A 12949-nucleotide genomic window follows, 5' to 3' on the forward strand; every position below is an offset into this window, starting at 1 on the left:
CTTTCTTTCTTTCTTTCTTTCTTTCCTTTCTTTCTTTTTTTCTTTTTCTTTCTTTCTTTCTTTTTCTATGGTTTCCTCCCTCCCTCCCTCCCTCCCTTCCTTCCTTCCTTCCTTCCTTTTCTTTCCTTTCTTTCTTTTCTTTCTTTTTTGCTCTTGTTGTCCAGGCTGCAGTGCAATGGCATGATCTCAGATCACCACAACCTCAGCCTCCTGGGTTCAAGTGATTTTTCTGCCACAGCCTCCCAAGTATCTGGGATTACAGGCATGTACCACTATGCCTAGCTAATTTTGTGTTTTTAGTAGAGATGGGGTTTCTTCATGTTGGTCAGGTGGTCTTGAACTCTTAACCTCAGGTGATCCGCCCGCCTCGGCCTTGCAAAGTGCTGGGATTACAGGGGTGAGCCACCGTGCCCAGCCTGCCTTTTATGATTTTCTAAGGGGAAGTTTTCTGAGGAGTAGCCACTTAATTTCCCTAGAATACTGCACTTAATCATGTTGCTCTCCTGTTCCAGGATACACAGTGGCTTCCTGTTGCCTGTTAAATAGAGACTGGGATTATTTTTCAATGAATTTATATAACTGAATCTCACTTGATCCATCTAACCTTATTTTTCACTAATTCCCTAGAAATGCCTTTATCAAGCAAGTTTTCTTTCACCACCAGACCCCATGTGCCACCATGAGTATTTCCCACTATGTTCATTTATTTGAGATATTTCTCTTCATCAGCCTCTGCAAATGTCTTCCTTGTTTCCCATCCAGATGTGTCTGTCCCTCGGTACTCCCCCTTCAACCTCCTCCATAAAATCACTTTTGACCCTTCTACCCCTCAGTTAAGACTCCGGTTGTGGACCAATGCATTTATTCAGAGATTGTTATATGTTAAGGACAGTAGAAGACCCTATGGAGAAATATGGAGGCATAAAATACTGTCTCCCCTTATGATCTGCTCCCCTTCCAGTTGAGGAGACAAGGCCAACTCCAAATGGCAGAACAGATACAAGAATTAAAGATATGAGCTATGTCGTGTGGGGTGAAATCGAGTGTCACCGGCACATAGAGAATGGGAATCAGTGAAAACGTAAGACAGGGGCAGTTCATGGAGCAGGTGATGAGGCGTCAGCTGAGCTTTGAACAAGAGGTGGGATTTCCATGGATGCTGACAGAAAAAGGGGACAGAGAAGAGGGAATGGCAGGGCTTTATGTCTCCAACCTTCATTATTCAAATTTTCTCTAAATATTTCGGCAGCAGAGTTACAGTTGCCCAAGCTCTTCCTTTCAGGAATGTCTGAAAAGCACAGTTTATCTTTTCCTTTGCAGTTTGTGGAGAGTCTCTCTCAGGAATCAATGGAAGCTTCAGCTACAGGACCCCGGATGTTGGTTATGTTCATGATGTTAACTGCTTCTGGGTTATCCAAACTGAAAGGGGAAAGGTAAATGCAGTAACTCTGGCCCAAATGCTTATTATATGTGTATCTATAAATATGGAATATGTGTATATATTACATAAAGTATGTACAATGATAATTCAACTTTCATATATTGAGTGCTTACTAAGTACTGAGTGCCAGGATTTTGGCTAGACATATACCTACCTTTCTATAACCTTAGTTAATTCTTAGAAGTAAGTAACAAGGACCAAGTGCGGTGGTTCACACCTGTAATTCCAGCACTTTGAGAGGCTGAGATGGGTGGATCTCCTGAGGTTATGAGTTTCAGACTAGCCTGGCCAACACTGGAGAAATCCCATCTCTGTTAAAAATACAAAAAAAAAAAAATTAGCCAGATGTGTTGGCACATTCCTGTAATCCAGCTACTTGGGAGGCTGAGGCTGGAGAATTCCTTGAATTCAGGAGGCAGAGTTTGTAGTGAGCTGAGATAGTACCACTGTATTACAGCCTGGGTAACAGAGCACTTTAGGAAACCAGAGGGTAGATGGCCTGAGGTCAGGAATTCGAGACCGTCTTGGCCAACATGGTGAAACCTCAGCTCTACTAAAATTACAAAAGTTTGCCAGGTATGATGACGGGTGTCTGTAATCCCAGTTACTCAAGAGGCTGAGGCAGGAGAATTGCTTGAACTGAGGAGGCAGAGGTTTCACTGAGCCGAGATTGCGCCACAGCACTCTAGCCTGGGCAACAGAGTGAGACTCCGTCTCAAAAAAAAAAAAAAAAAAAAAGGAAAAAAGTGACAGGATTCTCCTTTTACAGATGAAATAATGAAAAGTAGGTGAAGCTAAGCAATTTTTATTAACACTTCTTAGCTTGTAATAGGAATAAATTTCAAAGGCAAGTTTGTCTGGTTCCAAAGTCCATGCTTTCTCCAGTATGAATGATTCTCTATACTGGTTGACCGACTGCAAGCCAGTAGTTAATTTGTAAAATCATGTTATTATTGAGACACTATTTTTGAAGATGGTCACTCAGCATAATGTTGATTATTATGCAAAAATGGTGCCTGATATTAACATAGTTTTCTTATCAACTGTCTTCACTCTGCCATGTTCTGTGCTAAGAGCTTCATATACATTATAGCATTCCATTTTTAACTCTCATAACCCTGAAAGATAGAAATTATTATCTTCATTTTACACATGAGGAAACAAAGCCTGGTGAAACTGAGAAATGTGTCCAGGTGCATGTGGTTTGAAAGCAGCAGGCAGTGACTCAGACACAGGCCAGTTACCTCCAAAGCCTGTCATTCTGGCCTGCTGTGTGAACGCTCTTCTAATTTAGATCCAAGCCCAAGGTTCTTAGTGCTTTTCTACCGAACATTAATTACCCAGATATTTCCAAATATTGTTTCTCAGCCATCTCCTGGACTCATAAAAATAAAGTGGTATGTCTGAATAGATAAAATTTTCCCTTGCAATCCTATTAACTTTTTGTAGCAAACTATTACAGAGGGCATTGTACAAGGGTCAAAGAACATTTTTTTTCCCTTAAGGAGGAAGGACTATTTGGGACCTAGTTACCTCACACTAATAAACTCCAAAATAAATTTCCCAGTGGGTATGCTATGTTTCCTTCCTTCCATTTAGTTTTCATGAATTCTATTTCCTGGCATTGAAAATATGCTTCTTTTGAAAAAAAAATTCTTAGGTGAGAAACTTTTAATACTTTTATTACCAGTTTGTAAGAAAATTCATCTTGTTTTTTTCTTGATTATTGTGATTTTATAACTTTTCACTCTCATAATGGACATATATATATATATATATATATATACATACAAATATATTTTGTGTATAGAAAATATAGAAAATATATACAAATCAGGATAGATCAATTAATGAACATTTGAGTTTCATTTAAATTGTTTTAAGAGAGAAAGTCATGTAGTAATAAGTAACTGATCTTAAAATACCCTAGCACAGAATTTCAAAAATTCCTGAGATTCTTTTTCATTAACTGAATATTGTTGTGGTTTTAGGTTCTGATGAAAATTAAATTTGACAGCCTTCTTTTGATTGTTTATTTCAAATGAGGTTGTCAGTACATTTTCTAAGTTATACTGCTATATTTGAAGTCTGTATTCTGATACATTCTGATACATTGTTGTGTTTATTCTCTTCTATTGCTATGCTCAGTATTTTTTCTGTTACCTTCTTCCCATTCTCTACTCTTGATATTCCTCATCCTTTAATTACATCCAGTCCCTGAAGCCTTCCAGGCTTTACATGTCTACATCCTGCCTACTCCGCCTGCACCTGAGCCTGTCGGTCTGAGCTGGCATCAGAGTCTTAGCTCCTCTGGAATCAGCATCCCTGGTGGGCAGTGAGGAACGTCTGTGTGTTTGATACAGGCCACAGGTTATTCAGGGAATCAGGGTGTACATTCTTGTGAATGGTACTATTAGCCAATTCAACTGAATTCAAGGTAGAGTTTCAAATGTCCAATTTATCTTACTGCTTTAGAAGTACATTTGAAATACCTTGGTTTGGTGGACTTGACAAGTTTAATGAAATCGGGGTAAATCTGTGTTATTAACATTAAGATTTTTTGATATATTTTGATGTTAAAGTTTGTTTTTAACGATATTTAGCCAAGTCATTTAGTATGTAGATTGCCATATGTACTGGTGGATAATTAGGAAATGATAGATCTATCTCTTGAAAGTGCCTCAATATGAATGCTGCCAGGAAGTGGGAGAAATATTTTAAAATTAACATGGAAATAAAAGATAATATATGTGGCCTTTATATTTTTAGGTCCTGCGTATCACTTTCACTTTTTTCCGATTAGAATCCATGGACAATTGTCCATATGAGTTTCTTCAGATTTATGATGGAGATTCCTCCGCTGCTTTTCAACTTGGAAGATTTTGTGGCTCCAGCCTTCCTCGTGAACTCCTCAGCAGTGACAATGCTCTCTATTTTCATCTCTTTTCTGAACACTTAAGAAATGGGAGCGGCTTTACAGTAAGATGGGAAACACAGCAACCAGGTATATTCATACATGGAGAAAAAACTAGCAAAATTTTGAGGTTATTAAGTTTTCTTAATCAATGTTAGACTTTTCGATACATGAGATGTTTTGGGATCTGACTATATATATTATTTTTGTAATTATTTTATTCATTTATTTATTTTGAGACAGGGTCTTACTCGGTTGCCCAGGCTGGAGTACAGTGGCCTGATCAAGGCTCACTGTAGCCTCAACCTGCTCTGCTCAAGTGATCCTCCCGTCTCAGCCTCCTGAGTAGCTGGGACCACAGGTGTGCACCACCACACCAGGCTAATATTTTTTGTGTTTTTTTTGTAGTGGTTGGGTTTCTCTATGTTGTCCAGGCTGGTCTCAAACTCCTGGACTCAAGCAATCCATCCAGTTCGGCCTCCTAAAGTGCTGGGATTACAGGCATGAGCCACTGTGCCCAACCATAATTACTGTAAAATCAAGTCAATCTAGAATGAGTTAGAATTTATTTTGTGTTTAAAGATAATGCAATTAGCATGAAATAGAAAGGATTAAAAAACATAAGTCGCCGGGCGCGGTGGCTCACGCCTGTAATCCCAGCACTTTGGGAGGCCGAGGCGGGTGGATCACCAGGTCAAGAGATCGAGACTATCCTGGTCAACATGGTGAAACCCCGTCTCTACTAAAAATACAAAACATTAGCTGGGCATGGTGGCGTGTGCCTGTAATCCCAGCTACTCAGGAGGCTGAGGCAGAAGAATTGCCTGAACTCAGGAGGCGGAGGTTGCGGTGAGCCGAGATCGCGCCATTGCACTCCAGCCTGGGTATCAAGAGCGAAACTCTGTCTCAAAAAAAAAAAAAAAAAAAAAACCATAAGTCTTAGTTGGTCCCTTATCAAATTACTGAGCAGCCTTTTTATAAGCTCTGCTAGTAGCTTACTGCAGAAATGCTGAGGACATTGTCCACCCCTTCATGCAGTATTCCTTATATGAATGAACTCTCAATAATTTTTTCTTTTAGTTATTTTAATTATTCTATTTTCTTTTAAGTTTTTACTATGAAAGTTTTAAACAAATAAAAAATAAAGAGAGCAATATACCAAGCCCCAGCTCATTCATCAATACATATGTGGATCTATTTCAGCATTTTCTCATCTTTTTTATTGGTCTTTTTATCTATCTTGAGGCTTCCTAGTCTTAACTACTGAAGCTTGAAATCTGAAAGTGTAATTTCAACTTGGTTCTTTTCAAAGATTTTGGATATTATGCATTTTCATATAAGTTTTTGAATCAACTTGTCAGTTTTCTCTAATAATTTTATTAGAATTACACTGGATTTTTAAGCACTTGGGAAGAAATGACCTCTTAAAAATATTGAGCTTGCCAGTGTTTGAAAATAGACTGTTTTTTAATTTAGTTCTCTTTTAATTTATCCTGGCAATATTTAATCACTTTTAGTGTCTAAGTATTCCATATTTTTTGTTAGATTTATTTATAGATATTTGATATTTTATGCTTAGTGAAATACTAATTTTCCAAAATTTAATTTTTCCACTTGTTATGTAAAAATATGTATTTTTTAAATGTTTGATTTTGATTCCACATACATTGTTAAATTCATTCATCAATTCTAATTATTTTTTGTAGATTCTTTTGGATTTGTTAACATACACAATTACATCATCTGTGAATGAAGGATATTTTTCCTCTTCCTTTCCAGTCTTTGTAAATATTATTTCTTTTCCTTGACTTATTGCCCTGGCTAGGACCTTCAATACCAAGCAGAATAAAAGCGGTGAAAAGGAAATCCTTGTCTTTTCCCTGACTACATGGGGAAATGCTCAATATTTTATTGTTGAATATGATGTTAGCTATAAATTTTCATAGATAACTTTTATCAGATGAAGGGTCTTAACTACTATTGCTGTACAACAAGTTTCCCACGCATTTAGTGTTGTAGAAGACTAATCATTTGACTTTGTTTCTGATTTTGTGGGCCAGGAATTTGGAAAGAGCCCAACATGACAGTTATTACTTGAAATCTATTCAGCAGTTACAAGCAGGTGTCAGCCGGGACTGTAGCCGTCTAAAGGCTGGACTGAGCTGAACATCCAGGACGGCCTACTCCAATGGCTACCAATCGATGCTGGCTTTCAGTGAGAGTTCAACTAGGCTACGGACCTGGGTGCCTGCATGTGGCTACTCTAAAAAGATGGTCTTAGAATAGTGAACCTTTTTTCATGGCAATTGACTTTTCTCAGAGCAAGCATTACAACAGAACCAGACAGGTGCTGCGTGGGCTTTTTTTGGCCAATGCTTGGAAGTCATTGTATTATTTCTGCCATATTCAATAGGTTAAATTGTCACAAGCTAACCCAAATTCAAGGGGGGTGGAGATAGGCCCATTTCTAAATGGGATAGTTGTCAGAATTTATAAACAGTTAAAAAACACCACATCTTTTGTTCCTAGTTGCCAAAAATTTTAAAAAATTATCAATGAATGTTGGAATATATAAAATACTTTTTCTGACTCTATTGAGGTGATCATATATTTTTTGTCCTCTATTCTGTAAATGTAGTGAATTCAAGTGATTGATTTTGAATGGTGAATCCACTTCGCATTCATCAAATATTTTCCATTTGTTCATGGCAAGTTATGCTTTTTATACATTACTAGATTTTATTTGCTAATATATATTTTTAGAATTTTTATATCTATATTTAGGAGATATTCTTTTGTAATTTTGTCAAGTTACAAGTAATGCCAATCTTTTAAAATTAAAAGTGTCCTCTCTTTTTATATTCTCTGGAATAATTTGTGTTAGATTGACAATATTTCTTCCTTAAATGTTTGAAATAATTTACCATAAAGTTAATTGAGACTGCAGGCTTCCTCGTAAGAAGGCTTTAAATTATGCTTCAATGTATTTAGTATAGATCTATTCAGATTTTACATTTCTTCTTTTTTCAGTTAGCGTAACTTTTTTTTTTCTCAAGAAACTCATCTATACCTTTAGAATATTTTCTTACTGTGTTTTAGTGTTTGTAGGCTCTGTAGTGATGTCCTCTTTTTTTACTCCTGATATTGATCATTTATGTTATCTTTTTTACTTTGGTAAGTCTTACTAAGTTTTGTTAATTTTACTAATCTTTTCAAAATTCCAACTTCTGGCTCTGGTAGTGTTTTCTGTTGATTTTTATTTCATTGTTTTTACTCATGGTTTTATCATTTTCTTTCCTTGTGTTATTTTGCACTTTATTTACTGTTGCTTTTAAATTTTTTCCTAGCTTCTTGACTTGGAAGCATTGAGAAATGAGTTTGAATATTTTAGAATTTCTAATGTTTGCACTAAAGCTATGCATTTTCCTCAGAGAACTTTCATATGCATCCCACAGGTTTTAATATATATTTTTTCATTTACATTTACCTGAAAGTATTTTCTTATTTTTATTTTGAATTATCTGTGACCATAGGTTTTATTAAAAGTATGCTGTTTATTTACTGATGTGATCACTAATCATGCAGTAAATTATTTCAATCTTTTGAAATTTGTTGAGATTTACTTTATAGACTAAAGTCTATTTTGGCTCATTTATTGTTTGGACAGGAAAGAATGAATGCATTTTCTGCAATGGTTAGGGGTAGTCCTCTACCTATATTAACTTAGTCAAGTTGGTAAATAGTATTTTTCAAATATTAATTTTCTTTACTGATTTTAAAAAGTATTTGCTTTATTACTTAGTGAGAAAGTTATAGTAAAATCTCAAACTATGATTATAGATTTGACAACTTTTGGTTCTGAAACTTTTGCTTTATATATTTTCTTATATTATTTTTATCTTTTCCAATATTTCAAGCATTTATGTTTTTCCAGCTTTATTGGGGTTTAACTGACAAATAAAAGATATATATTTAAGATGTACAATATGCTGCTTTGATATATTGATATATGTATCATTGTGAAAATGATTATCACAATCATACTAACATATCAATCATCTTACATAGTTACCATTTCAATATGGTGAAAATAGTTAAGATCTACTGTCAGCAATTTTCATGTGTATAATACAATATTGTTAATGATAGTCAGTATGCTGTACATTAGATCTCCAGAATCTTTTCATTCCAGAGAACATAAATGTTTTACCCTTTGACCAACATTTCCCTATTACCCTCACCTCTCAACTCCTGGCCACCACCATTCTACTTTTTGCCTCTATGAATTTAACTTTTTTTAGATTTCACATATAAGTCAGATCATGCAGTATTTGTAGTTCTATGTCTGGCTTATTTCACTTAGCATAGTGCCTCCCTGTTTCACCCATGTTGTCACAAATGACAGGATTTCCTTTTCTTTTTAAGGGTAAATAATTATCTCATTTTTATGTATGTGTGTGTTTGTGTGTATCTATATATTGAACATTTTCTTTATCCATTTACCTGTTGATGAGCACTTAGGTTGATTCCATATCTTAGCTATTGTGAATATATTGTAAATAATGCTGCAGTAAACATGGAAGTGCAGATAGCTTTTCCAGATATTGATTTAATTTTCTGTGATATAGCCAGAAGTGAGATTGCTGAATCATATGGTAGTTCTCTTTTTAATTTTTTGAGGAACCTCCATATTGTTTTAAATATGGCTATACTAATATACTTTCCCACCAATAGTGAGCAAGGGTTTTATTTTCTCCATATGTCACCAATACTTGTTATCTTTTGTCTTCTTGGTAACGGCCATTCTAACAGGTATGAGGTGGCATCTTATTACGGTTTTGATTTGCATTTCCCTGATGATCAGTGATGTTGGGCATTTTCTCATATATTTGTTGGCCATTTGTATGTTTTATGTTGAGAAATGTCTATTTGGATCCTTTGCCCATTGTTAAGGTTGCGTTAATTTGTTTTGTTGATGTTTAGTTGAGTTTTTTATATATTTTGGTTGTGTTTTTGCAGTCATATCCAAAAAAACATCACTTCTCAGACTAACGTCACAGGGCTTTTCCTGTATGTTTTCCTGGATTACTTCTTCAATTTCAGGTCTTATGTTTAAGTCTTTAATTCATTTTGAGTTGACTTTTGTATATGGTTTTTGATAAAGATTGTTTCATTTTTCTGAAAATGGATATCGTTTTCTCAGCATTATTTATTATAGACTATCCTTTACATATTGTGTGTTCTTTACATGTTTGTCAAAAATCAATTCAGCATAATGTGTGGACTTACTTCTGGGCTCTCTGTTTTGTTCCATAGGTCTCTAGATATCTGTTTTTAGTGCCAATAACATACTGTTTTGATTACTACAGTTTTGTAATATATTTTTAAACCAGGCAGTGTGATGTCTCCAGCTTTGTTCTTTTTGCTCAAGATTGCTTTAGCTATTTGGCGTCTTTTGTCATTCCATATGAATTATAGTATTATTTTTCTATATTGTGAAAAATGCCATTGGAATTTGGTTAGAGATGGCATTGAATCTGTAGACTGCCTTGCATAGTTTGGACATTTTAACAGTATTCTTTCAATTCATGAACACCAAATATTTTCTTTTTTTTCGTTATGTTGTACAGTTTTCAAAATATAGATATTTCACTTTCTCAGTTAAATTCATTCCTAAGTATTTAAATTTTTGATGCTATTGTAAATAGGGTTTTCTTCTTAATTACCTTTTTGTATAGTTTATTGTTAATATATAGAAATGTGACTAATTTTATATGTTGCTTTTATATCTTATAACTTTACTGAATTAGTTTGTTCATTTATTAGTTCTAAAAGTATTTTGGTGGAGTCTTTAGGGTTTTCTATGTAGGAAAGATCATGCCATTTGCAAACAGACAATTTTACATTCTAATGAGATCATTTTTCTTCAGCCTGAACAACATCTTTTAATATTTCTCATGGAGCATGTCTGCCAAAGACAGATTCTCTCAGCTTTTGTTTAGAAATGCATTTTTCCACCTTAATTTTTGAAAGATATTGTTACACATATGATTTTAGGTTGACAGTTTCCTATTGGCCACATCAGTGTCTTCTGACTTCCATAATTTTGGGCAGTAGAGGAACCTCAGCAGTAATTCTTGTTGTTCTCCTGAAGATAATATGTCTTATTTTCTCCCTCATCACTTTTTTTTGTGTATATATTTAATTTTCCATAACTTGATCTTTGCATATCTAGATCTGGTTTTCTCTGTGTTTGTCTTGCTTGAGTGTCACTGAGAGTTTTGAATCTACAGGTTGCTTTCTTTTATGTAACTTTGAAAATTTTCAGTCAATATTTTTTCATATATTGTATTGCTACTTTTTTTTCTCTCTCTTCGCCTTTTGGGACTCAAATTACAAATATAATAAAGGTTTTGACTATTTCTAATAGCTCTTATAGTTTTATATCCTTACCTTCTTTTTTTCTCTGATTCTATCTGATTCTTTTGTTTTGAAAAGTCTATAAGTACAATAATTCTGTTTTCTGCTGTTAAACAGAAAATGCCATTAAACACCAATCCACCATTAAAACCCATGCACTATGTAAAGAGTTTTTGATTTCAGATATTGTATTTTTCATTTCTAGAATATCCATTTGGTTCTTTAAGTATAGATTTTAATTCACTGTTGAGATTCTCATCAACTATTTTGTCAATCTTTTTCTCTAAGTTTTATCATAGTTATTTTGGAGTTTTTACGTGGTAGCCTCCGTAGCTGGAATGTTTCTGATTACTCAGATTGCTTGTTTTATTTATTATTGATTTTTTTTTTTCTACTTCCTCACTGGCCTAGTAAGTTTTTATTGGGATCAGGACATTACACATGATACATTGCAGGAGTTCTGGATTATATTATCTTCCTATTAGAAGAGTTGGGTTTTGTTCTAGTAGGCACTTATGTTCCTGGCAGATCACTTTCATTTAATCAAGACTTGAATGTACAGGGGATCTACTTCAGATCTTCCTTGAATCCTGGTGGATTGTCATAATTCCTAGATCATCATTCTTACCCTTGTAGCATACTTTCCTGGACTTTCAATTCAGTTTTCAGAGTTTTCACAAAAGTATCTTTTTCCTGCCTGAGTAGGACAACTCATCGCTTTGGTATTTATTATTCATACTCTCTTCAGCTCTTAGCATCCTCCCTCCCCAGAAGCTGTTCTGTTAGACCTGCCATCTTCCCTGGTGAATGTGTGGCTTGGGAGTCAGCTAAGGACCCAGGGAAATTCCTGTGCATTTTTGGGGTGCCATTTCCATGCAGCTGCTTTCCTTATAGTGTGCAGCTCCAAAAGCCCAGATGCTTTGGTAGCCCTAAATTATGAGTTGTTGGTTTACTATAGCAAGGGTATTGCTGTCTCCTTGGGCTTCATGTCTTTGAATTCTTGAGTGACTGTGGGACATACTACATATGCTTCTCTTTTCAGAGATCACCATCCTTTGCTATTTGCTGCTCCATGCCCGAAAATGACAAAAACTAAAACAAACAATAATTCCTTACTATTACCAAATATTGATCATTGTTCATTTTTTTTTTTGAGATGGAGTCTTGCTCTGTTGCCCAGGCTGGTGCGATCTTGGCTTACCGCAGCCTCCACTTCCCAGGTTCAAGCAATTCTGCCTCAGCTTCGCGAGTAGCTGGGACTGCAGGTGCGTGCCACCATGCCCAGCTAATGTTTTGTATTTTTGGTAGAGATGGGGTTCAGTGTGTTAGCCAGGATGATCTCAGTTTTCTGACCTTATGATCTCCCTGCCTTAGCCTCCCAAATTGCTGGGATTACAGGTGTGGGCCACCGCCCCCCGCCCATTGTTCATTTTTTTTTTTTTTTTTTAAGTAAGAGCAAGTTTATTATTAAGAAAGCAAAGGAATAAAAGAATGGCTACTCCATAAGCAGAGCAGTGGCATGGACTGCTTAATTGTGTATACTTTAATTATTCTGTGATTATTTGCTAGACAAGGGATGGATTATTCATGAGTTTTCTGGGAAAGAGGTGGGCAATTCCTGGAATTGAGGATTCCTTTCCTTTTTAGACCACAGAGGGTAGCTTCCTGATGTTGCCAGGGCATTTGTAAACTGTCTTGGCATGGGTAGGAATTTCTTTTAGCATGCTAATGAATTATAATTAGCATATAATGAGCAGTGAGGATGACCAAAGTTCACCTTTGTCACCATCTTGGTTTTGGTGGTTTTTAGCTGACTTCTTCAGTGCATCCTGTTCTATCAGCAGGGTCTTTGTGACCTGTATCTTGTGCCAACCTCCTGTATCCTCCTTTGACTATGACTGGCTTAATATCCTAGAAATGCAGTCTACTACTTCTCAGCCTTATTTTACCCAGGCCCTATTCAAGATGGAGTTGCTCTGGTTTGAATGCCTATGATATATTTCCCCACTCCCTTTTATAAGGGGACCCTTAATCCTAAGGATTGTAGAGGGAGGATGGTCCGTTTTCTACAACTCCTTCAGGATGAGTAGGGGCAATAATATTCCCGCCTAACTTTTAGGGTCTCTTGTATTCAGGATACAAGAGGAGTGCGGTCAGAAAGTGTCAATATGGTG

At 35.7% G+C, this 12949-nt stretch overlaps 1 protein-coding gene across 1 annotated transcript in view; it reads left to right on the forward strand.

Moving 5' to 3' along the window:
* The window catches only part of CUBN (cubilin), a 287868-nt gene that overhangs the window by 24565 nt on the left and 250354 nt on the right, over positions 1-12949 (forward strand). Inside the window, exons 13-14 of the mRNA XM_032244141.1 lie at positions 1321-1433; positions 4211-4445. Coding sequence (XP_032100032.1) covers positions 1321-1433; positions 4211-4445 — 348 coding nt within the window. The remainder of the gene's footprint in view (positions 1-1320; positions 1434-4210; positions 4446-12949) is intronic.

The sequence above is a fragment of the Sapajus apella genome, unplaced genomic scaffold, assembly GCF_009761245.1.
Source record: "Sapajus apella isolate SASKATOON/1434 unplaced genomic scaffold, GSC_monkey_1.0 scaffold53, whole genome shotgun sequence".
Classification (NCBI taxonomy): domain Eukaryota; kingdom Metazoa; phylum Chordata; class Mammalia; order Primates; family Cebidae; genus Sapajus; species Sapajus apella.